Below are 23,433 nucleotides of genomic sequence, written 5' to 3'. Positions count from 1 at the left end.
AATACATAGAGCGTCACAATATTTTCGTATTTTGAGATGCACTGCTGCAGGATTAGCACACGAGTGCCCAGAGGAAACGCATCCCAAGTACTGAGCTGACCACGAGGTTCAAAACCATCAGTGTGCCCATTGCACAGCGTCAGGTGTCAATGCAGCTGCATAGCAATGAAATGCTGTGCCTTCTAATGATGCTGCTTAAGGACAACCCCAGCACATTATCAGCAGAGTAATTCTATTGGACTTTTTTAAGCCCTTTAAAAGACACATGTAAAGTTGGCAGCTTGGTGTTTGGTGGTGGGAGCATCGTCTTCATCCAAGAGGACCTTCACATTCTCACAGATGTGGAAACCAGAAGCTTTTCCCAGGTTTGAGCAAAATGTAAGCTTTTTATTTGAGACACTGGGCAGTACAGGATATTTTATACAGACAGGAGCATTCTTAGAACTTTAACTGCAGTAAATCATGACGTGATTCATGTAGAAAACAAATGTGTAACATTTTCTCACTCTTGGTCTTAAACACTACAGCTATCCTCCTATGTATTTTTTTTAAATAGTGCACTGACTGTTTTGGTGTGATTTACATCTACCATCTCTTCACCAGAGACCCTACTGAACAATGTGAACAATGACAACGAGTGAGGCATCTTTTACACACCCGAAAGCACATTACAAGCAACATCATTCATTTAAACATGTTCCCTGTTAGCTTCCTGCTGTGCTCATGAGCACCACATGCTGTGTAACACCAGTCCACGTGGCTGCTGTGTCTTTGCTCTGTAGTGGACCAGGGAAGGAATTCTGTACACAGTTCTGAAGAGCCCATGAGATAACGTGGCTGGTTTATGGCTAAACAAGCAGGAAGCGGCTAAGCCTCAGTTCTCCTCTTGATCTCACTGATAAGATCTGCTCTGGATATATCGACCTGTGCACAAACAGCAGAGGGGGGGCAGCAAGATAACGTGACGTGTGTGTGAGCATTTCTTTATGTGTGTAATTACAATGACTTGGTGTGCGTGCATCATACCTCCTCTCTGGTTGCCACTACACGCAGCTTCACCACTCCATCCTTCAGCTCCTGTTCTCCCAGTATAGCCACGAGGGGGATTCCTGCTTCCTCACAGTACTGCAGCTGACTCAGCAGTTTGGGGTTCTTTTTGTACATCACCTCAGCCTGCACACACACACACACACACACACACACACACACACACACACACACTTTACTGTTCCGATGTCATCTCACCAGTACACATACAGTGGTGTGTTTGCCTCCTTCATGATTTTGATTTTTTCCTGTTTGTCACACTTAAATGTTTCAGATCATCAAACGAATTTAAATATTAGACAAAGATGATATAAGTAAACACAAAATGCAGTTTGTAATATTTTTGTCTAGGGCTGCTCAATTAATCGAATTTTAATCACGATTACGATCTGGGCTTTCAACGATCATTAAAAATGACTGAGCCGATTAGTAGCCCCTCCCTCATGCTTTACTCTCGCGCTGCTCCGTGTGGTAAGTCAAGCGCACCGCTCTCCATTTCGAACACGCGTCACAACAATTAAGAGGACCCGAGGGAAGCTCGGAAAGCTAAGCAGAATTATTTGGAGAGGAGAGTGACTGCCGTTGGTTGAAAAGAGGTAAAAAAAACAAAACTTCAGTGGTGTGGAAACATTATGGGTTCATGGAGTCAGACGTGGATCAAGTAGACACAGTGTGTAAACTTTGCTAGGATGTAGTAGCTGCACCACAGAGCAACACTGCAAAGTTCACTAAACATAGATGTTTACATTTTTCATTTATTTCTTATATTGCAAACATTTGCACTGTTATCAGTATTTGCACACTATTTTATATTATTTTTTAAAGTCATTATTCAATACATTGTTAACCCTTTAAAGCCGGTCAGAGCAGCACGCTCCGTTTTGCCTAACCATTTTTAACTCCCTGTAGAACCTGAACCGTGTAAGCTAGCGCAATAATTTGTTTTGCATATGAAACCGGAGGAGTTGTACTTACATCTGATGCCATCAGCTTGTCCTCGGTCACGGTTTCGTTCCACATAAAGCTTTGCAAAAATTGCATAAAAAGCGCTTGCAGCAACAAAAACACAATATTCCAGAAACACGCTTTGCCGATCCGATCAGCTGTTCTTAACACTTCCCACTTTGAAAAAGACGTCAACGTGAACTGTCGCATTTCCTGCCCGAAACCAGAAGTGACGTCATTTTTGCAGAAAATCTAGTTTTTTACTTGTAGGCCTTAAAAGCCTATACTAGTGTTTTTATAAGTCATGTTTGACCTTTCTGAATAGTTGCTGGGATGCTTAGGACTCATATTGCACTGCTGGAAATAGTTTATTTTGATGCACCTGCTGTTTTCTTTGCAAATTTGCATCATAGGATTGTTTTTTGTTTTTCCTGCAGTATATAAAAATTGCTGTATCTCCAAAATAAAACTATGAAGACACTCAAAATAAATTTCCTGTTGTTGTAAACTATTTTTTGCAACTTTTTTTGTATTTAAAGTTTTGAGGGATAAACCTCTTAAATGTCTCCAAGTAGAAATATATGTAAAAAAACAAAAACGATTTTCAATTTTTTTGTAGTTTATTGCACTTGTTTGCAATTAATGTTGTTACTATGGACTTAATGCATACATATTATTAAAATATGGGCTATAACAGTTGTATTGATGTATAGCAACTTGAAATGCTCCCACAAATGGCACTACAGCATGTAAAAAAAATAATATAAGCTCTGGTGGACTTGGTTCTATAGTAGGTCTTAAAGGGTTCAATAAATATCGTCAAATAATCGTGATCTCAATTTCAGTGAAAATAATCGTGATTATCATTTTTGCCATAATCGAGCAGCCCTATTTTTGTCTAACATTAAATTTGTTAGATGATCTGAAACATTCACGTGTGACAAACATACAGTAAATCAGGTAGGGGGCTAACACTTTTTCACACCACCGTAGTCGATCGCTGGTCAATAGACAACACGGACATGTGCTGTAATGCTAATGACTGGGCTGTCTTACCTGTCTGTGAAAGCTGCCCTTAAAATTGTTGATTTATGTGTTGTGTTTATTTATTCATTGTCACTCTTAAAAAGCTTCCACCAGTTGTTAATAATTTCTTGATTGCATAGTTTAAAAAATATTAGTCTGTGGGGATGGAGAGCAGCTGGCCTGCTCATTAAGACAGGCTTGAACATAATGACTCCATCATAATTATGACTGCAGTATCTGGTCTTTAAGTGATGACATATCAACCCTGCTTCAGTCTTTGTTAAGGCTGTGGTGTTTTTAACATGTTTTCATGTTTTGTATCTTTCAGTGGTTCCCAAACTTTTTTTGCTGGGCCCCCTTTGTTTTACAAGAAAAATGTTCGCGCCCCCCCTCCCCACGTGCACACACGCACTAACACATCCTCCAACCACACACGCCCATATTTTGCTCCATTGCAGTTTATTTCACACCTCAAACATTCAGTAAACAATTAAGCAAATACAAGTAATCTGCAATAACTTACAGGTAGTAATAAAATAAACTACTAACACCTACACGGGTATTTTTGAAAGCGCAGCTGTTTCGCCCACACTTAAACGCCGTTTCGAGTCACCGAAAACGGAGATTTTTTAAAACCCTTTTTTGTGTTTACGTGTGGACGAGGAATACAGAGTTCGTCACGCAACGCCAAAGGTATGTGTTTTGTTCCACGTCACGCTGTGACCACGTTATTGTTTACATGAGATGAACTGCAGAATGATAGAGACGAAATACTGTTAATCTGACTGTCTGCAGGTTTTACAGGCTTACACACAGTTACTGTCCCTCCATTTACAAAGGCAGAGGCGTCACTGTGGGATTATTTTACGTGTAGTTGTTTTTTCCTGTGTAATAATATTCAACATCAATACATTTTTCAAAAAATGCCTCTCTGTGCAAAATGGGTTCAAAAACATAAACAGCTGTGGGATCCTGTTTGTTTGAACCGAGGGAACAAATCGTGGCAGGATCAGCCTGATGTTATTTGTATCCCGCTGTAACTTTACTGTATAAAGAGCAAACATCTCCAACATGTCAGGAGCAGTTAGTCATTACAACAAGTGTTTGTGAACTAAAGATCAAGAATGTGGGATCCTGTTTGTCCGTGATTTGAAGAGCCCAGCGCTGCTCCCGACGCAGGGAAAACCAATCCAGGTGAAGCCAAAGGGAAGATTTGCTTCACCATATTTTCTAGTCTTTGGTTTGGAAACTATTCAGCGATGCTTCATCTCCTGCTTTGCGTTTCTGTAGGCGCCCCATCAAACACTTGTCCATGATGCTAGCAGTGTCCAAGTGTTCTTTTTTTCTTTTCATACCGCGCCCCCCCTGCAATGGCTCTGCCCCCCCACACACACACACACTTTGGGAACCTGTGGTTTATGTTACGCTAACATAGCTGTGTAGCTAGCGGTCATGTAGCACATCATTATATAGCAGCTAGCCAAACTTCAGTAACCCTACAAACATCACTGCTGTTTAGTTTCTGTCTTCATTTATGTTGGAAGTGATAGCAGAGCTGTACGTTTTAATTTGTTTCAGAAATCTCTCAGTAAGAACATGCTACGTCATGTCTAGGTGCAAACTAGTGAGCTAACTTCCTGCTAACTTTATTTTATTTTAACTTATTCTGTGTATCATTTCTGGCATGTCAAGTGTACACTACTTGGTGTTCAGCTGGGAGTTGTTCTGAAAGTGCTATATAAATAAATTGTTTGCTTGCTAACTTCTAACTCCGTTAAATGTAATAACTTCTGTGTTCATGGATGCCCGGATGTTAAACTTAATTGTTACACCTGGTAAAGCAGCAACACTGATGATTAAAGATGAATTTAAACAGTGTTTAACTCTCAGTGATGCCACAGTGTTCTTTGACTTTGGGAGCTGAAGCAGAGTTTGGACACAGAAACAGCTGATGAAGTCAGACTTAAAGACCGGATAAAGCAGCCACACTGCTCCCCCTGGTGGATACACAAGGTACCCAAACTCTTAGGGTGGGGTTGTTGACAGTATCTCCCCCCTGATCTGTCCTGACACCCCCTGCCACACACCTACCTTGATGCCAGCATTCCAGAGCTCAGAGATGAGTTGCAGTCTCTCCTCCAGCAGGTTCTTCTGAGCAGATGCCACCATGATCTGAACTTCTGTGGTGCGCACCTTCTCCGGTGAGGCCTGAACAATAAAACCATGTCACTGTTGAACTTGTGCATCATTCACAGAACAGTAAAGCTGCTCCAGCTTAAATTTTATTTCACAGATATCAGGCGAGACATTACCTCAGCCTTCTGCTCCATGATGGAGAAGATCCTTTCGATACCTATGCTGACACCCACACAGGGGACTCTCCTCCCCTTGGGGTCGAACATGCCCACCAGGCCATCGTATCGGCCCCCTCCCGCCACGCTGCCCACGCTCACACTCTCTTCTGCATTGGCGCCGTTTTGAGCTTCATTAGCGGCTGAGACTGCGCTTGCCTGAGTCAGCACGGCTTCATAGATCACTCCAGTGTAATAGTCCAGACCCCGGGCCAGACTAAGGTCAAACACCACCTAGAGAAGGCAGAATTTCAAAGTCCGTATCCAGGCAGGGAAGAATGAAGAACGGAAAAACAAAGAAAAACAACAGAGAGACGAAACAAAAGCCCCTTTTCCATTTACCTGCTCGGATTCACTTGCCGAGGTTCACTCAACTCGGATCGACTGGTTTTCACTTACAATCGAGTACCACCTAAAGTGCGTGATTGTTGCTATAGCAACATGGCCGAGCGTCCCGTGACATAATTAGTATGCTAATGGTACCAGGTACCATGACCTAATGGAAAACCCTGAAAACCAGTAAGGGTGTGCTAGTTTTTCACAGGGTTGCATGACCAGTATAAAACCTTTTTTGTCCACATGGAAACCAGATCATTGCTATAGAGCACTCATACTGGAATCCTATACCAGAGAAATCCAAGATCAGTTTCTCACCTTGTCTGTGACATGGAAGAGCTGTAGGTACTTGAAGAGCAGTTTGATGTCTGAGAGGCCAGCGCAGGCCTGCTTACTCTGAGACATTTTATGGTCCTGAAGGAGGCGCTCAGCCAGGTCCATTCCACCTGCATTACATCCAGCACAGTCAGTCTGTGTATTGCACAAGCGATTCCCTTGGCATGCTCTATTTCATCATTGTGGTGGTACAAGATAAAATGTTTAATGTTGTGTTTCTGAGTCTGTGGGAGTGCAGCATAAGCTTGGACCACATTTTATTTGATGCTGAAGAAAAAGAGCTAAAAAATGCCTCCGCTGAACAGCTGACAGTTCAGGTCACGCTGATTGTTCTACAGACATCAGCTGTGTGGATGTTGGGCACAGTCTCACCCTGCATGCTGACGTACTCCCCAATCTGGTCGGCAGCCTCCTCTGACAGGCCCTTCTCATTCACCATCTCTTTCTTCACGTCCTCCCAGGACATCTAGAGGAGGACACGGGTAAGGATTTCAATTCAACTTTATTTATATAGCACCAAACCACAACAACACGGTGCTTTATAGTGTAACATAAAGACCCAATAATAATGCAGAAAAAAACCAACATGAAGATGACCCTGTGTGAGCACTTGGTGACAGAAGAAGGAAAAACTCCCTTTTAACCAGGCTCAGGTAGTCCATCTCACGGGTAGTCCATCTCTCAGGTAGTCCATCTCTCGGGTAGTCCATCTCTCGGGTAGTCCACCTCTCGGGCAGTCCATCTCTCGGGCAGTCCATCTCTCGGGCAGTCCACCTCTCGGGCAGTCCACCTCTCGGGCAGTCCACCTCTCGGGCAGTCCACCTCTCGGGCAGTCCACCTCTCGGGCAGTCCATCTCTCAGGTAGTCCATCTCACGGGTAGTCCATCTCTCAGGTAGTCCATCTCACGGGTAGTCCATCTCTCGGGTAGTCCATCTCTCGGGTAGTCCATCTCTCGGGTAGTCCACCTCTCGGGCAGTCCATCTCTCGGGCAGTCCACCTCTCGGGCAGTCCACCTCTCGGGCAGTCCACCTCTCGGGCAGTCCATCTCTCGGGTAGTCCATCTCTCGGGTAGTCCATCTCTCGGGTAGTCCATCTCCTGTGACCGGTTGTGTGTTTGACTAATGACTAATGTCAGAGTGGTGCATAAACACACGGTGAGTAAAAAGAGGTGAGAGATGGAGAAACGCTCAGCAGCCTTGTAACGAATGACCGTGAGCAGCAGGGCTGCAATCATTGCAGGCATAGACGGGACTACAGCACAGTCCACGTTTGTTATATTTACCAACATAACATGGCAGCTCTGTGGAGCACTAGTTATACCCATCTGCTGATAAGCCACACCCTCATCATAACCTGCCAAGCACCGAAGCACTGAGCCTTGTATTTAAAGACGGTTCAACACAGAGCTCTTTGGTGACACCTGGTGCCAAAAATATGACGAGCAGCTTGAATCTACAACTTGAAGTGAAGTGCTGCATTATGATTGGCCACTCAGAGCTGAAATGACAGCTTCTGTTTAACATGATAATGTGACAGTTCAGTCTGACATCGGGCTGATGTGGTCCGTTTTACCTTCCTCATGTAACCATGCACCATGGTGTGTTCTCCCTCTGCTTGGGACTTCTTGATGTTTTGTATTAATATATAGTGTTTGTTTTTTTTAATTAAGTACAACACGATGTTACAATAGGTTGGGAGTATGCTTGTGCAGTGAAGTCCCTGCCTCCATGTGATACGTTTAGATATACTGCAGCTGTGTTTTCTTACAAATTATAACTCTCATTATGTCTCACACTAGTTCGCTATCTGTCGCAAAAAAAATCACCAATGATTCAATTCGTTATGTCTGTGAAGGTTCTCAGTCATCCAGGTCATCGTAGTCAAAGGAGCTTGCAAAGAAAAGCGTCTGGACTTCTTTAAGTTGCTTGAAGACGTTTCACCTCTCATCCGAGAAGCTTCTTCAGTTCTAAGGTCAAATGGTGGAGAGTCCCAGATATAAACCTAGTGGGAGTGACCCCCCACAGAGGGACAAAAGGACCCCCTGATGATCCTCTAATCGCCTGAGCCAAGGTGGGAAACTGGGCGTGGGTCCCAATCAGCCAGAGTTTCGGGTGAGTTCATTGTGAAACCTGGCCCCACCTTATCATGCGAATTCCTGAGGTCAGATGGCCCAGGATGTGAGTGGGCGTTAAGGCGTCTGGGAAGGATCTCAAAACTGGATTATAGATGGCAGACAGTTGGTGTCGTAAACCCCGCCTCTGTTCAAAGATGGTCGCTCACAGTGGACATAGATGCTTCTTTCACTCCTCTTTCAAACCATCTGTCCTCTCTGTCCAAAATGTGAACATTGGCATCCTCGAAAGAGTGTCCTTTATCCTTAAGATGCAGATGGACTGCTGAGTCTTGTCCTGTGGAGGTGGCTCTTCTGTGTTGTGCCATGCGCTTGTGAAGTGGCTGTTTGGTCTCTCCAATGTAGAGGTCTGAGCATTCCTCGCTGCACTGTACAGCATACACCACATTGTTAAGTCTGTGTTTTGGCGTTTTGTCTTTCGGGTGAACCAGTTTCTGTCTGAGTGTGTTGCTGGGTCTGAAATACACCGGGATGTCATGCTTGGAGAAAACTCTCCTGAGTGTCTCTGATACACCGGCTACATAGGGGATGACAATGTTGTTGCGTCTGTCCTTCTTATCCTCCCTTCAATTCGTCATTAACCACTGAATCGGGGGTTTGACAAATGAAGCTTCAGATGTCATCAATCACGTGACTCTTTTCAGACGACCCTCGCCTCGGCACAGGGCTTCTGAAGCAGTGTGTTCGTTTTTTGGGCACGCACTGGAGCTTCAGCTTCAGACGGGACATCACTGCTACTTGTACTTAAAATCAGCACCCACAGTTCAAAATAATTGCACAAATGCAAACACACTTCTCTAAACCGTGATAATCAATGACATTTGTGTGAATGGGTGGATGACTGTAAAGCGCTATAGAAATACAGGCCATTTACCATTTGTGGCTAATATCTCTTCATCTTACAGCATCTATTTCATCATACACTGAGGAGCTGCTCAAGTGCATGGAAGACAGGATTATAAATCATTAAAATGCTCTAATCAGTAAATATTTGAGTTCTTGGTAAATAAATGGTAAATGGACCGGTTCTTATATAGCACTATTCTACTGACCGAGCACTCAAAGGGCTTTAAAGTGGCTGAAGAAGAATCTTTCTTGATGTGCAAATGTTTTCCTAAGTGAAGTTAGATGGTTGCAAAGACATCTGTCAAGAACATCCTAAGAATATAATCCACCCACTGTTATCATCTTCAGTGCCCTGTACCAACACAGAGCAGAGCAGCTATCTGAACGCTGCTCCAGAGGTCGATTATCTTGTTAATAATTTCACCTCCTCACTACGTACGACTCTGGATACTGTAGCTCCTGTGAAAACTAAGGTCTCTAATCAGAAGTACCTGACTCCGTGGTATAATTCTCAAACACGTACCCTAAAGCAGATGACTCGTAAGCTGGAGAGGAAATGGCGTGTCACAAATTTAGAGGATCATTATTTAGCCTGGAGAAATAGTTTGTTGCTTTATAAGAAAGCCCTCCACAAAGCCAGAACATCTTACTATTCATCACTGATTGAAGAAAATAAGAACAACCGCAGGTTTCTCTTCAGCTCTGTAGCCAGGCTGACAAACAGTCAGAGCTCTGTTGAGCCAACCATCCCTTTAACGTTAACTAGTAATGACTTCATGAACTTCTTCACAAATAAAATTTTTATCATTAGAGAAAAAATTACCAATAATCATCCCACAGATGTAATATTATCTACAGCTACTCTTAGTACCATTGATGTTAAGTTAGACTCTTTTTCTCCAATTGATCTTTCTGAGTTAACTTCAATAATTACTTCCTCCAAACCATCAACGTGTCTTTTAGACCCCATTCCTACAAAACTGCTCAAAGAAGTCCTGCCATTAATTAATTCTTCGATCTTAAATATGATCAACTATCTCTAATAATCGGCTATGTACCACAGGCCTTCAAGCTGGCTGTAGTTAAACCTTTACTCAAAAAGCATCTCTAGACCCAGCAGTCTTAGCTAATTATAGGCCAATCTCCAACCTTCCTTTATATCAAACATCCTTGAAAGAGCAGTTGTCAAACAGCTAACAGATCATCTGCAGAGGAATGGTTTATTTGAAGAGTTTCAGTCAGGTTTCAGAGCTCATCACAGCACAGAAACAGCTTTAGTGAAGGTTACAAATGATCTTCTTATGGCCTCTGACAGTGGACTCATCTCTGTGCTTGTCCTGCTAGACCTCAGTGCAGCGTTCGATACTGTCGACCATAATATCCTATTAGAGCGATTAGAACATGCTGTAGGTATTACAGGTACTGCACTGCAGTGGTTTGTATCATATCTATCTAATAGACTCCAGTTTGTGCATGTAAATGGAGAGTCCTCTTCACACACTGAGGTTCATCCATCCTGATCCAGTCCAATCCTGTTTTGTAAGTGATTTCCGATCTGGACCTACTCTTCTGAGCCTGTGGTACATCTGAGGCGGATCTGATCCAGAGTCACATCTGATTAATCTCACTTCTTATTTCTTGTTGAGCAGCTGCACATAACATTTTCATGCAAATGGCATCAACATAGCAGCTCTCCAAGGAGACGCTTACAGTGCTGTTAGATTACATCAGAGGTGTCACAAATAAAAATGCCATTCCTTTTTACCTCCACAATACTGGTTTCTGAATATTGACAACTGACAACATTCTCATAAGTACGAGGGTCAGGAGAACTGAGTATAGTGATTAGAAGAGTTGGATCTTCACCGCAGTAAGCCTCAGTACCTTGTCCAGTTTATCCACCGTTGAACAGATGGTTCGGAACTTGTCATCTGGAACGCCACACACCGCAAACATTCCATCAAGGATGCGTCGGTCGTTCACCTGCATGTAGAAGATGTGGTTAGAGAGACTCACTCACCACGGCAGCACTCAGCTCAACTAAGTGACAAACCTTAATACGAAAGTCTCCGAGGTCCAGCTCGTTGAGGATCTCATGTACAATCTTTAGACACTCAGCATCTGGGATCATGGCGTCGTATTGCCCTGCTATGTCAAAATCCTGAAACGCAAACACAAACACACATGTTAACCTTGTCACTTCTAAGTCAGTCATCAGTGGTGACGAGCAGCAGATGTCAGTGTAAACTGAAATAGTCAATAGATAAAATACATAAAAATGTATTGTGCAAAGTGTTGCATCATCTACAAAGACTGTACGACAGCTTTGATGCTCTGGCGTCATATGTCAGCAGGGTGACCTGGAAGGTGAGATTTAATACAGAGATCTGGAAGGAGCCAGTGCTGAGGATGATGCAGGAGGAAGAGATGTTGTGGATTTTGCTGGTTAAGAAGTCCAGGACCAAATTGTAGAGGAGGAAGCTCAGGTTGAGACTTTTTGCACCCGAGTCTGAGCCAGGAACAATCTGCAAAAACGTTTTTTCCTGTAGCCCACAGTGACATTGATGGAATCCTTTATGTGGGCCTCGACGACCCTTCTGAAGCACTCCATGGCGATCAGGGAAAGGAGTGTGGACAGCATTTAACAGTCACATTTTTTTATTGCATCAGAGCAGTGACCGTTTACCAAAGTACACCAACCACCTGCTACTCCTCAACAATAGTTTTCCACATCTGTAGCCTCGGGTAGCTAGCTGTCACTACCCGATCCATACCGGAAACCCGATCGGTACCCCGCATGCACGAAAGGTGTCTACTTCCGGTTGAAGCGTTTTACGATAGTTACGGGTCAGAGTATCTGTTAAGATGTTAAGAATAATAAGTATCTCTTAAAATGTTTCCCATAATGAAACATTTCAATATAATGTAGACGAAAACGAAAAATAAAAAGATAGTTACGGATCAGGACTCTCCGATCCGTACCGCGCATGTGCAGGGGTTTTCGTCTTCTTCTCTTCGTTTAATGGCAGTTTACTCCCCAGTGTACGAGGATACTGCCACCTGCTGACTGAGCGAATAAACCCTATTGTAAACTGAATTAGCATCATTACAAACGTGTGTTAAATTTGATTTAGTGATAGTCGAGTGTGTTTATGCTCGTCTGTGTGGAGAGGATTGTTGGAATAATGATGATGATGTGCGCTATCACTGTCAGTTGTCAGTAAACACTTCATCTGGCTGCTGAATCTTCACGTGACACATTACAAAGTCTGTATTATTAACTCTGTAATTAGGCGCCATTCTTCTTATTTTACGGCGCTGTTGTTCAATCGGGGGACGCTCTCTGTTGAGGAGAAAAGCATGAATTTGTTTGCATACGGATTATCCATTGTTTAAATGTCCCGGTAGTCGAAAAGGAGGCAGAGCTGCTGAGAAATGCTAGGAGCTAACTGGGCGCTAACCGTGTCATTCAAATATACTGAATGTCGCAATGTTGGCAAAGAGAGGAAGTGACGTAAGATTTGCGCATGCGGGGTACGGATCGGGTTTCCGGTACGGATCGGGTAGTGACACTAGCTGTAGCCTCGGGTAGCTAGCTGTAGCTTCGGGTAGCTAGCTGTAGCCTCGGGTAGCTAGTGGACTTTGAATCCTAGCAGTGAAAGGTAGTGCTACTTTTCTGGAGGTTTTGCTGCATATTGGGCAGTTTCTACATTAAGCGCTGTTGCTAATGAGTGTTGAACGCGTGAATGCTTCCTGTTGGTGATGCTGGCAGTGCCTTATTAGTAAAGTGTTGCTACGATACTTTGGAGTAAAAGCATTGCTACCAAACACCCGGACTACCTACAGGACTGTATTGCTACTGCTTGTGAGCTACTATACACTGGCATGTAGGGAACAGAGCGTTCTGCACTAAAATTCATGGACAGTGTCAGTTTAGCACAAACAGCAGGGCTGTCAACGGCTTCTGCTTGAATCAAGATTATATAGGGGACCCCTCGCCCCTCCTCACACAGGCATCACTGAGCCAGCCTATAGGGAGCTGTGATATTTGACCTTCTGATGAGGTCAGAGTAGATATTCCCATAGTGAGACAAAATTAATGCTATGAAAAAGAACTCAGTCCATGCCATCTGCAGTTGACTTACACACTGATAAAACTCTCTGTAACGTCCCCGGGTCATGGCTGGGTTGTCACGACGATAGACCTTAGCAATGTGATAACGCTTGATGTTGGTTATCTTGTTCATGGCCAGGTAGCGGGCAAATGGTACCTGAAAGAGGGCGGGTCAAGAATAACAACACCACAGAGTAACAATGTATTGCTACTTTCATGACAATGTAACCTTTTCACAAGCTGCACTTGGTTAATAAGAAGCCCCGTTCATTTAACTGCGTATTCTGACTCTGTTGAATGCTCAGTCTAAAGTACCACCACTCTTTTAATCCTTTCTAACATTTTTGTGGAAATGCATGAATGAGAACAGTACAGTTGGCTGTGTCTATTTAAAGGATACAGTGAGGTCATATCTGAGGGACAGCAGCTCTCCTCCTTGGTCTTTGAGATCGTAGATGAGCTTGGAATCTTCTCCATATTTCCCCGTCAATGTTTCCTGTGCAAACAGACAAATAGGTCACTTCCGTGCAATGTGTTCCACATTCCTGCAAATCAATTGCGTGCTGTGTGGTCAAATGTTTGTGAATGTTGAAGGCATTTCACCTCCTTGTGATCAGTGTGTCAAAAATAATGTCTCACACAGAATATGTGATATATAATTCTCATAATTAACATTTAACAATATAAACCTATAGGCTACACACCAACACAAATCCTAGCTAACAACAGGTATAAACACAAAGTCAACAGCGCAAAGCTTTAAAGCAATCGAGGAACTTGACTTCCGGTTGCGCCGTAAGATGGCGGCCGAGAGCTCCCAGTCATCTCAGCAAAAATGTTATTATTTATTTTGTACTGCTTTCTATTTCTGTGCGCACAGCGCGATCATATACGCGGTATGACGGACAAACGCTTTTGGAGCAATGTTCGTCAGCCAGTTCGGACTTTACAGCAGGTTTCGACACCGTGGATGCCTGGGATCCTTCGTTTACTTGCGCGACGCCGTGGGAAAACAAAGAGTGGGAAACGCGCCAGAGTTTTGAGCCGATCCCGACAGAGAAACAGCAAGCCAACTCTGCCCAGCATCCTGCTCGCAAATCTCCAGTCTCTGGACAACAAACTTGACGAGCTGCCTGCACGGATTAAACACCCAAAAGACATCAGGAACTGCTGCGTTCTGGCCTTCACGGAGACGTGGCTGGAGCCCAGCGTCCCCGACCGCACCGTCACGCTGAATGGATTCACTGTTTACCGGGGAGACCGAACGAAGGACTCAAGCAAGAAAAGGGGAGGAGGGGTGTGCTTTATGGTTAACTCTATGTGGGATAGAGATGTGTGTATCTTAAAAACTTACTGCTCTCAGAGCCTCGAGCTGCTGAGCATTAAAGTCAGGCCTTTTTACCTCCCGAGGGAGATCAGCTCAGTTCTCCTCTCAGCTGTTTACATTCCCCCACACGCTGATAAAGCTTCGGCTGTGGACGAACTGTATGACATCATTATTGGACCTGAGAATTAAAATCCTGACGCTGCCTTTATTGAGCTGGGAGACCCAGCTTTTGGTAAGGCAGACCATTGTTCCTGCTGCTGCTGCCTGCATACAGACAAAGGCTGAAACAGGTAAAACCAGCGTCCAGGGTCATCTACAAACGGGACAGTGAGGCTGAGGAGGTCCTGCAGGACTGCTTTGAGACAACTGACTGGCAGATATTTGTGGATGCAGCTGATGGCAACATCAATGAACTCACAGGGCAGGGATAGCTCAGTAGGTAGAGTGGTGGCCCCATGATCGGAAGGTCGGGGGTTCGACTCCACTGAACGGCTACCCTGAGGTACCCCTGAGCAAGGTGCCGTCCCTACACACTGCTCCCCGGGCGCTGCACTGGTGGCTGCCCACTGCTTCACTGGGTGAATGGGTTAAATGCAGAGGAACTATTTCCCTATGGGGACTAACACGCACACTTTACACTTTACACAGACTCTGTCATTGGATATATTGGAAAATGCATGGACGATACCATCACTAAACCCACCGTCCGCATATATCCAAATTCCGGGGAATTTGGACGAGAAGTTGTTAAGCTGCAGACGAGCTTAACAACTTCTATGCTCGTTTTGATGCAGACAACAGAGAGCAGATCCTCTACCCTCATGAGGACAGTGAGGCTGTAACTAACTCTCAAAACAGAAGCTGTAAGATGGTCTTTCAAAAGGGTCAATCCTCACAAAGCTCCGGGATCGGACGGCATCCCAGGCCGGCCTCTCAGAGTGTGCGCCGACCAACATCTTCAACCTCTCCCTGAGGCACTCAGTGGTCCCCACGTCCCTCAAAACATCCACCATCATTCCCGTTCCTAAGAAATCTGTGGTCTCCTGTCTGAATGAGTACAGTCCTGTTGCACTGACATCCATCATCATGAAGTGGCTCGAGCGGCTGGTCAAAGGTCATATCTGCTCCTCCCTCCCTGACATACTGGGCCCTCTTCAGTTCTCCTATCGGACAAACAGAACCACAGAGGATGCCATCGCCCTGGCAATGCACACCTCCCTCACTCACCTGGAAAAAGGGAATACATATGCAAGAATGCTCTTCATCGACTACAGCTAGGTAGGGCTGCCACGATTAGTCGACTAGTCACGATTACGTCGACTATCAGAATCGTCGACGACTAATTTGATAGTCGAAGCGTCGTTTGAAGCTTTGTAAGATCCCAAAAGACGCAGGAATAAGTAGCAGGATTTAAGAGTGTAATAACGGACTGAAACAGAAGATGGCAGCACTGCATGTACAAGGATGCCAGCTGCCGTTAAACCCCGAAGAAGAAGAAGAAGTAGCTCTGTCCCAAAATTCATAGCACCGCCCAGCTCAGTTTCCAACAATGGCGGCAGCTAGTTAGTTTTAATATTACTCTTATTATTCTTTCTGGGTCACAAAATACACGTTTAACATATTTTCAGGCGAGAATGTAGCTGTGTTTACCTCAAATATCTGCTCAGTTTATCAGGACACCACATATTTTCAAAAGCGCTCCGACGTTTTCGGAGACGTCTGTTACCCACTAGCTCGATAGCTAGCCGGGGGCAAGGCTAACTAGAGCCGTGAGAACACCGGACTCCCGGCAAATCGTTTTCAAACCCACCGCCGTCTTTCGCTACTCAGGTTAAACATGATATATAAGTCACTTAGATAACTTAAACATGTTATTGTTTGGCTTTTTTCAGTATTTTACTTGTTCCTGAGTAAATCGGTTTGGCTGAGATTAAAGTTATAGTTTTTACACAGCTGAATAAACGTCAAGCAGACAGCTGATTATCAGAAGTGTGAGATGCTCGAGAATTTACTCCGGTGTCCTGTTATAGTTTAGAAAGCAAGGAGTTTATTAAACTTCACCGAAACAATCTGCAAATTTCATTAAACTTTAATAAACTATCATCTTGTCTTTATTTTTAGTTAGCACCTTAAACACTTCAAGCTGTAAGCTAATGATAGTTATATAAGAGCAGATGCTGCTGGTGCAATAAGCTGTAGGTTTTACGCTCAATGGATGCATGCTCTGATTAGTCAACTAATCGCAAAAATAATCGGTGACTAGTCAACTATCAAAATAATCGTTTGTGGCAGCCCTACAGCTCGGCATTTAACACCATCATCCCCTCAAAACTTGCCTCGTAGCTCGTCGACCTTGGGCTGGGAACACCGATCTGCAGATGGATTCTAAACTTCCTCACAAACACGCCCCAGGTGGTGAGAGTTGGTAAGCACACCTCCTCATCACTCATCCTAAACACAGGAACGCCACAGGGTTGTGTGCTTAGCCCCCTCCTTTATTCCCTGTTCACACACAACTGTGTTGCTAAACATGAGTCCAACACCATCATCAAGTTTGCAGATGACACAACGATCATAGGCCTCATCACAGACAACGATGAGACGGCCTATAGAGAGGAGGTGATGGCGCTGTACGAGTGGTGTCTGGAAAATAACCTGACTCTCAACATCAGCAAAACTAGAGAGATGATAGTGGACTACCGGAAACGACCAGTCAGGGAAGACCAGCCCATCCACATCAACGGTGTCAAGGTCAAAAGGGTCAGCAGCTTCAAATTCCTTGGAGTCAACATCACCGAGGATTTCTCCTGGACCCTTCACACAGACACTGCTATCAGGAAAGCTCGCCAGCGACTCGACTTCCTGAGGAGGCTGAGGAAGTTTGACATGAACGCGAATATCACCTCAAATTTCTACAGGTGTGCAGTCGAGAGCTTACTGACGAGCTGCATCACAGTTTGGTACGGAAGCTGCTCTGCCAGCAGCCGGAAATCACTACAGAGGGTGGTGAAGGCAGCAGAGCACATCACTGGCACGAGGCTTCCTGCCATTCAGGACATTTATCTTCAACGGTGCCTCCGCAAAGCACACAGCATCATCAAGGACCACAGCCACCCAGCACATCAGCTCTTCTCCTTGTTACCATCTGGCAGACGTTACAGGAGTCTGTCTGCTCGGACTACAAGACTCAAAAACAGTTTTTACCACCGAGCCATACGACACCTCAACCACAACACTTAAACACACACAACACAGTCCACAGGACGCGCTCAGAAGCTACCCTGCAGCTTCACAAGTACTCTGCACAATCTGCACTGGTCACTCCACTTTATTGGTATTTATATTAGGCAGAAAATGTGCAATACTGTACCAACTGTTCAGTCTGTACTGCTGCTCATTCCTGCCACTGTGCAATATCCCCCCCGTCACATTCCTATTTAAGATTTTTTTTATTTAATCACTAGTGTGTACATATATTTATATATTTATTAGGGGTGCAACAATACTCGTATCGATGTTGAACCGTTCGATACAGTGCTTTCGGTTCGGTACCCATATGTATCAAACAATACAAAATTTTTTATTTATTTTATCAACTTTCCTTCTGACGATGCTGTCTGTGTTGAGCGCTCAGTGGATCTGCGCTCGACAGTGCAGCCTAGGCGGAGCAGTCGAACGCAGATTCACTGAGCGCAGCGCAAGCTAGCAAGACAGAAGTTAAGCTCTCCTTGCAACATGGCAAATTGAACCTCCCCCACCCTCATTCAGATCTGGCCTTTGGAACTATTTTGGTTTTCATGTGACGTATGAAGGTAAGCGCGTCATGGACTAAAGTAAAACAGTATGTTGGATGTGCCACGCAATGCTCAATTACATTGGTGGGAGCTAGTGCGTTAGCGCAGTTAGCTCGTTAACGTGTTGACGCCGTCCAGCCCCATGCACGGGTCTATCCGCAGTAGCTCGTTAACGGAGATTTGCCGTGTTGTGGCGTTAACGTCATTTCAGATTAACGCTGACAGCACTAGTGGGAACACAACGAATATGACTGCACATTTACACCGACATCATCCTAGTGCAAAGACAAGTGGAAGCAGACAAAAACAACAAGCACGCATGCTACAAACTTTACCCGAGTCATTTAGACAGCCGTTAGCACAGGATTCTCCTTATGGGGACCTGATATGTTTAATATGCTGCTGAGAATATAGCCCAGAAGAAGCGTATAGAACAGCTTTTATTTTGAAAGAGCCATTTCTCTGTAATAAACTCTCTTTTCCAAAGATGAGCGATTTCTCCATCAGGTAGATTTATTTTTTATTACTTTGTTGTTTCAGCAACATTAAATTTAAAAACTGTACTTTTGAGTTAAAATATATATTTATAATTTTAATAAATGACAAATTAAAAAAGCATGAACATTTTTTTTTGTATCGAAAAAATATCGAACCGTGACACCAAAGTATCGAACCGAACCGTGAATTTTGTGTATCGTTGCGCCCCAATATATACATATTTAGTCTGTTAACTGTTAATCTTTTTTCTTTTACTATATTTTATTAATATTTTGCTCTTAACCATTTTTTTCTACTGTACCATTCTGCTGAGTGACTGTCTTCTGCTCGTCAAATACATGTCATTGCAATGTTGACCCTGTGCTAACTTGCATATGACAAATAAAACTGAAAACTGATTAGCACACTGTCTGTATCCGGCCTTTAAGCCTGACGTCATTAGCTGTGTCTGGGCCCAAAGTCAAACGAACACTGCGGCATCACTGAGAGTAAAACTCTTAATATCCAGTTTAACAATAGCCTTAAGTTTAACATCCAGGCATCCATGAAAACAGAATTTAATACATTTAACGGAGTTAGAAGTTAGCAGGAAGTTAGCTCGCTACTTACCACCTAAACATGATGTAGCATGTTCTGACTGAGGGATTTCTGACAAAATTCAAACGTACAGCTCTGCTGTCACTTCCAACATAAATGAAAGTAAACAGCAGTGACACTTGTAGGGTTACTGAAGTTGGGCTAGCTGGTATATAACGATGTCCTACGTGGTGGCTAGCGACACAGCTATGTTAGCGTAACATAAACAGTGAAGCTGGAGGATGAACGTTAACTTTTTTCCACTCGATAAAAGTTAACTTGAGGGTTCCCGATGGTTTTAAAAGCTGAGCTTTAAAATGAATAGCGGTAATAAAAACCGAGAGAGGCCGACAGTGATCACTGACTGTTTTTAGGGGCTTTTGAGATTAAATAGAACAAGATACAAAGCATTAAAACATGTTAAAAACACAAAAGCGTCATTAAACACAGGGTAGTTTGGGCCCGGAAGCAGGATTCATCACGTCATCACTTAAAGACCGGATAGGTGCTTGCAAAGAGCTGAAGTTGTGTTAGCGGCACAACTTCGTTATTTAGCAGTTAGCTGTTGTTTCGGTCCTGAATGCAGTTTGCACTTCACCATTGCACTCTGGTTCTTTTGTGCAATAAAAATGAAAGTAGTCAGCTAATTGTAGCATAAGTACGAGTGGAACCGATAAGCGGGATTGAGAGTCTGGCAGACTAACAATTCCAAGGAATTGAACTACTGGGAACCGGTTTGCTAAAAGAACTAATACCCGATGCCCATTCCTATTTTTCAAGCAGCAAACTTGTTAAACTAAGTCAAACTCTACCTTTAGTTCAAAAACAGGTGTGTCGATGGTCTCGGCTCCATGTCGTTTAAAGCAGCGGATGATGGTGTTGAAGACTTTTTCTCTGATGGCCATCTGTTTGGGGTTGTAGTCTCTCGTTCCCTGACAAACACACATTGTCAATCAAATAATTCTATTGTGAGAATATGTATGCACTTGTTGTTTGTTGTCATTTTTTTGTTCAGCATCCTCTTTGTAACAGATTTCACCGTGCGGTAACCAGTAACCACTCAGCCTACCAGAGGTTGTAAATGGTCGCTGTCCTAGGCCTGGGTGACTGAATCCATGTAACTTTTTACATTAAAAAGAAATCTAACTTAGAGCCACTGGGGTTGTAACACACCATTGGAAAGCTTACCATACAGACATTTTCTGGTCCTCTAGAAGAGATGTGATTGATTAAAGGATAAGCAGATATCCACATAAAGCATCATGTACTTTGATGACACAATTTGGGGTAGTCTGATCCTTGCATTTTTGACTACCGACACTAAAGTTTGATTCGTTAAACCCACTCTTATGAAGGGGTTCTTTGATCTGATCTTTGGTAACAAGCTATCTAGAGCTATTATATTTTTTTAATTATAATGCAGCCACTTGGTGCCAATGATCTCACAGACAGGCTTCTCTGTAACCAAAGCTACGCCTGCTTCTACTTACAACAAGCTTTTAATCAAATGGTATGTGCCCGAATATAAAGGTAGCGGGTACTTTGCCATTGAGAGCTCCTTTTATTCCACCAAGTCATGCTGAGATAGTAAGATAAGCTTTACACATGTGACATAAAGTTAAATGGTTGTGTTTGTCTTGTCCTAATACAGACGATACCAGGCCTGTGCCACAGAATATTCTGTAAATATAAACGTGTATTTCCTTAACAACAGTACTTTAATCTTACCTTTGGTGTTTTAAGGACAAATTGGGTTTTGCCATCATCTCCTAACTGAGCCTTTAGTGCCAGCAGTTTAGCTACCTCTTCATCAATCTGCATGAGAACACAGAACAAAATATAAAGTGTTCAGAGGTTTTATACTGTATTTAACAACTGTAGCGTGAAAAATTATGAATACATCTTGTCAAATAAACACATGGACAGCAGCCTACCTGAGCCACAGTGATCCCAGGGAAAGAGTGAAGAGATCGGACACATGTGGGAGCCCGAAAGCCCACCAGAGCGGAGCAGGCACGAACCCAGATCATGCCCAGCATGGTTATTCCACAGTGCAGGAAAATGGTATGGATTTCAAAAAAAAAAAAAAAAAAGTAAAGTAGGACCAAAAAAAGATCAGAGTGCATCAAGAGTGCAGCATAATCCAGTGGTGTTGTACAGAGCCAGCCGCAGCAGCCAGTCAGGAGGGTTGGGTTAACCAGACGGTGAAGTAGATGGTGGAGATGATGAATCGTGTGACAGGCCAAGGTCACCACAGGTCAGGCAGGAAGAACAGGAGAAAAGTGGTAAGCAACCCTATCACTAGGAGAGGGTGGGGCATGATGCATCATCACCACAGTGAGGAGAACAGAACACGAGATGCAGCAAGTCAATCACAGCAGCCCAACAGCCCCCCACCCACCCGGCAAACAAAGTCTTTCACTAATGTGATAAAAACAGATTTAGACAACAAGTGCACAGATGCACCTCTTGAACTGTTTAAAAAAATCTATGATTCCTTTTTTTCCCCTGTATTTGTATAGCGCTTTCCTTCACTTATTGTCCACAGCCACAAAAAGTTGGTTAACATGTCTACTGTTGCTGCTTTAACCTGTTATTGCATTTAGCAAACTCTACCTGTCAGCAAGCATTTGTAACTTAGTCTCAATAAATCTCTATGGTGTCATTTTCATAAAGCGAGTCAGAACTAACATCAAACAATTCAGATAAAAGACAGGAAATGGATGAGACTGCTGTCTGAACGACTCGGCTAAGGCATCTTCTCTGAGAAATAAGAATATGCTCTATGGTCCAGTCTAGAAGATTCCTGAATAACACAAAGGGCACGTTTTTAATTCATGTTGTTCTACGAGGATTTATGACGGGCTAAAACAAACACTGGCCCCTAGAAGATGTCTTGATCGTCTTAGTGTTTGCTAATAGTAAACGCTTCTGCACCGTCCCATACATTTGGCATTTATTGTGGTATCAGCTACATATTCTCAGTGGTCACAGGCTCTGATAATGCCCGTGTTAACGCATGCGTGTTATTGCATCAGCTCTCCTTACACATTTCCATAACGAGAATAAGAACGTTGAAAATCCACGTTTTAAAGCCGTGAAGAAAATAAAAAGCTATATCATTGTTATCTAATTCGTTAATTCATTACATAATAGGTGCCAACATGCATGTTAACATCCGCTGGCTAACTGGGCTGAATGAAGGAGGCCGGACCGATTAGAGCGCAGGACTTTTCCTGTAAGCTAACTCTATGGTGGAATAAAAAAACTGGCTTTTGGGAAGTGTAGTCTCCTTCTCCCTGAAACCTGAATTTAGCGGATATTGTTTTCTAAATATAAGCGCCTTCCATTTTTTCGGAAAGCCAAGTTATTGAGCATAATCTATGTCGAAATGAGAACTGATTAATAATCATATTAGACAGTACTGAGTCAGATGCTAACAGCATGTATTCCAAGACCGAGAGCTAAACTGCGAGTATGAAAACCTTCTACATGTATTATATAGCTAATCTAGCTAGCAAACAACCAATCAGTTAAAATGCCGAAGCATGGCGCAGCATGCTGTAACTCACTTGTCTTAACATCATAATTAATATTAAGAGTAAATCTTAGTACGGACCTGCTCTTTGCTCGCCTTCTCTGATTTTAACTTCCGGACGACTTCCCCTTGACTTTTAATCGCTTCTTGTATCTGAGCCTTGTCTTCCATTGCTTTTTCTAAATGGTTTTATAGCGCTACCTACTTCACCGGCTACCTACAGCACATACGGACTTGTAACTGTCAACGGAGCATAAAACGGAAACGGAAATAAACGCAATTTCCGATTCATCATTCGTGATGTTCCCGTGTGTCTTTTTATGTGTAATTTCTTTAGTTATATTGGTAAATAGACTTCAGTAAACAGGATTTACAAAGGGGTTATACATGAAATTTAAAGTTTCCTGCATTTCAAGTATCTTTATTACTCTGTGTTAGGGACATACATTATAACCGATCCGGTCACTTAAAATATGTTTACTGTAACTGTTGTTATATTTGTTGCCTTTTCTGCTTTCCTTTTGGTCAGATTACTCTTAAAAAATACATTTTAATGTCAAAGAGATT

The 23,433-nt window shown here is 43.4% G+C and overlaps 1 protein-coding gene across 2 annotated transcripts; it reads right to left on the bottom strand.

Annotated features, from left to right (window-relative positions):
• Window positions 1-356: 356 nt before the first annotated feature.
• On the bottom strand, window positions 357-23,120 carry hars (histidyl-tRNA synthetase). 2 transcript variants are annotated; one of them, XM_085414595.1, is made up of 14 exons: window positions 22,948-23,088; window positions 21,263-21,629; window positions 21,057-21,143; window positions 20,141-20,260; window positions 13,534-13,629; window positions 13,165-13,290; window positions 11,073-11,180; window positions 10,904-11,002; window positions 6,414-6,507; window positions 6,024-6,151; window positions 5,331-5,603; window positions 5,110-5,226; window positions 1,027-1,173; window positions 357-924 (listed from the first exon to the last, which is right to left on the bottom strand). In XM_085414595.1, the coding sequence occupies exons 2-14, from the start codon at window positions 21,452-21,454 to the stop codon at window positions 868-870; spliced, it is 1,644 nt and encodes a 547-aa protein (XP_085270721.1). In that variant the 5' UTR covers window positions 21,455-21,629; window positions 22,948-23,088; the 3' UTR covers window positions 357-867. The 2 variants fall into 2 exon arrangements, with proteins under 2 accessions (XP_085270721.1, XP_085270730.1); XM_085414604.1 differs by lacking the exon at window positions 21,263-21,629 and having other exon boundaries at window positions 22,948-23,120.
• Between the last annotated feature and the right edge of the window lie 313 nt (window positions 23,121-23,433).

This window comes from Rhamphochromis longiceps, linkage group LG2, assembly GCF_057381845.1.
Source record: "Rhamphochromis longiceps isolate RC_006_pf linkage group LG2, R_longiceps_female_GT1.1, whole genome shotgun sequence".
NCBI classification, from domain to species: Eukaryota; Metazoa; Chordata; class Actinopteri; order Cichliformes; family Cichlidae; genus Rhamphochromis; species Rhamphochromis longiceps.
This window is presented reverse-complemented; position numbering and strand designations above follow the sequence as displayed.

Excerpts from the sequence above, each read along its gene's own strand:
- hars (XM_085414595.1), bottom strand. The coding sequence starts at position 21,454 with ATGCACTCTGATCTTTTTTTGGTCCTACTTTACTTTTTTTTTTTTTTT. Across the intron at positions 13,291-13,533 it reads CCCTCAGATATGACCTCACT|GTACCATTTGCCCGCTACCT; the intron begins GTATCCTTTAAA and ends GCCCTCTTTCAG. Across the intron at positions 925-1,026 it reads TAGTGGCAACCAGAGAGGAG|GTCGATATATCCAGAGCAGA; the intron begins GTATGATGCACG and ends GTTTGTGCACAG.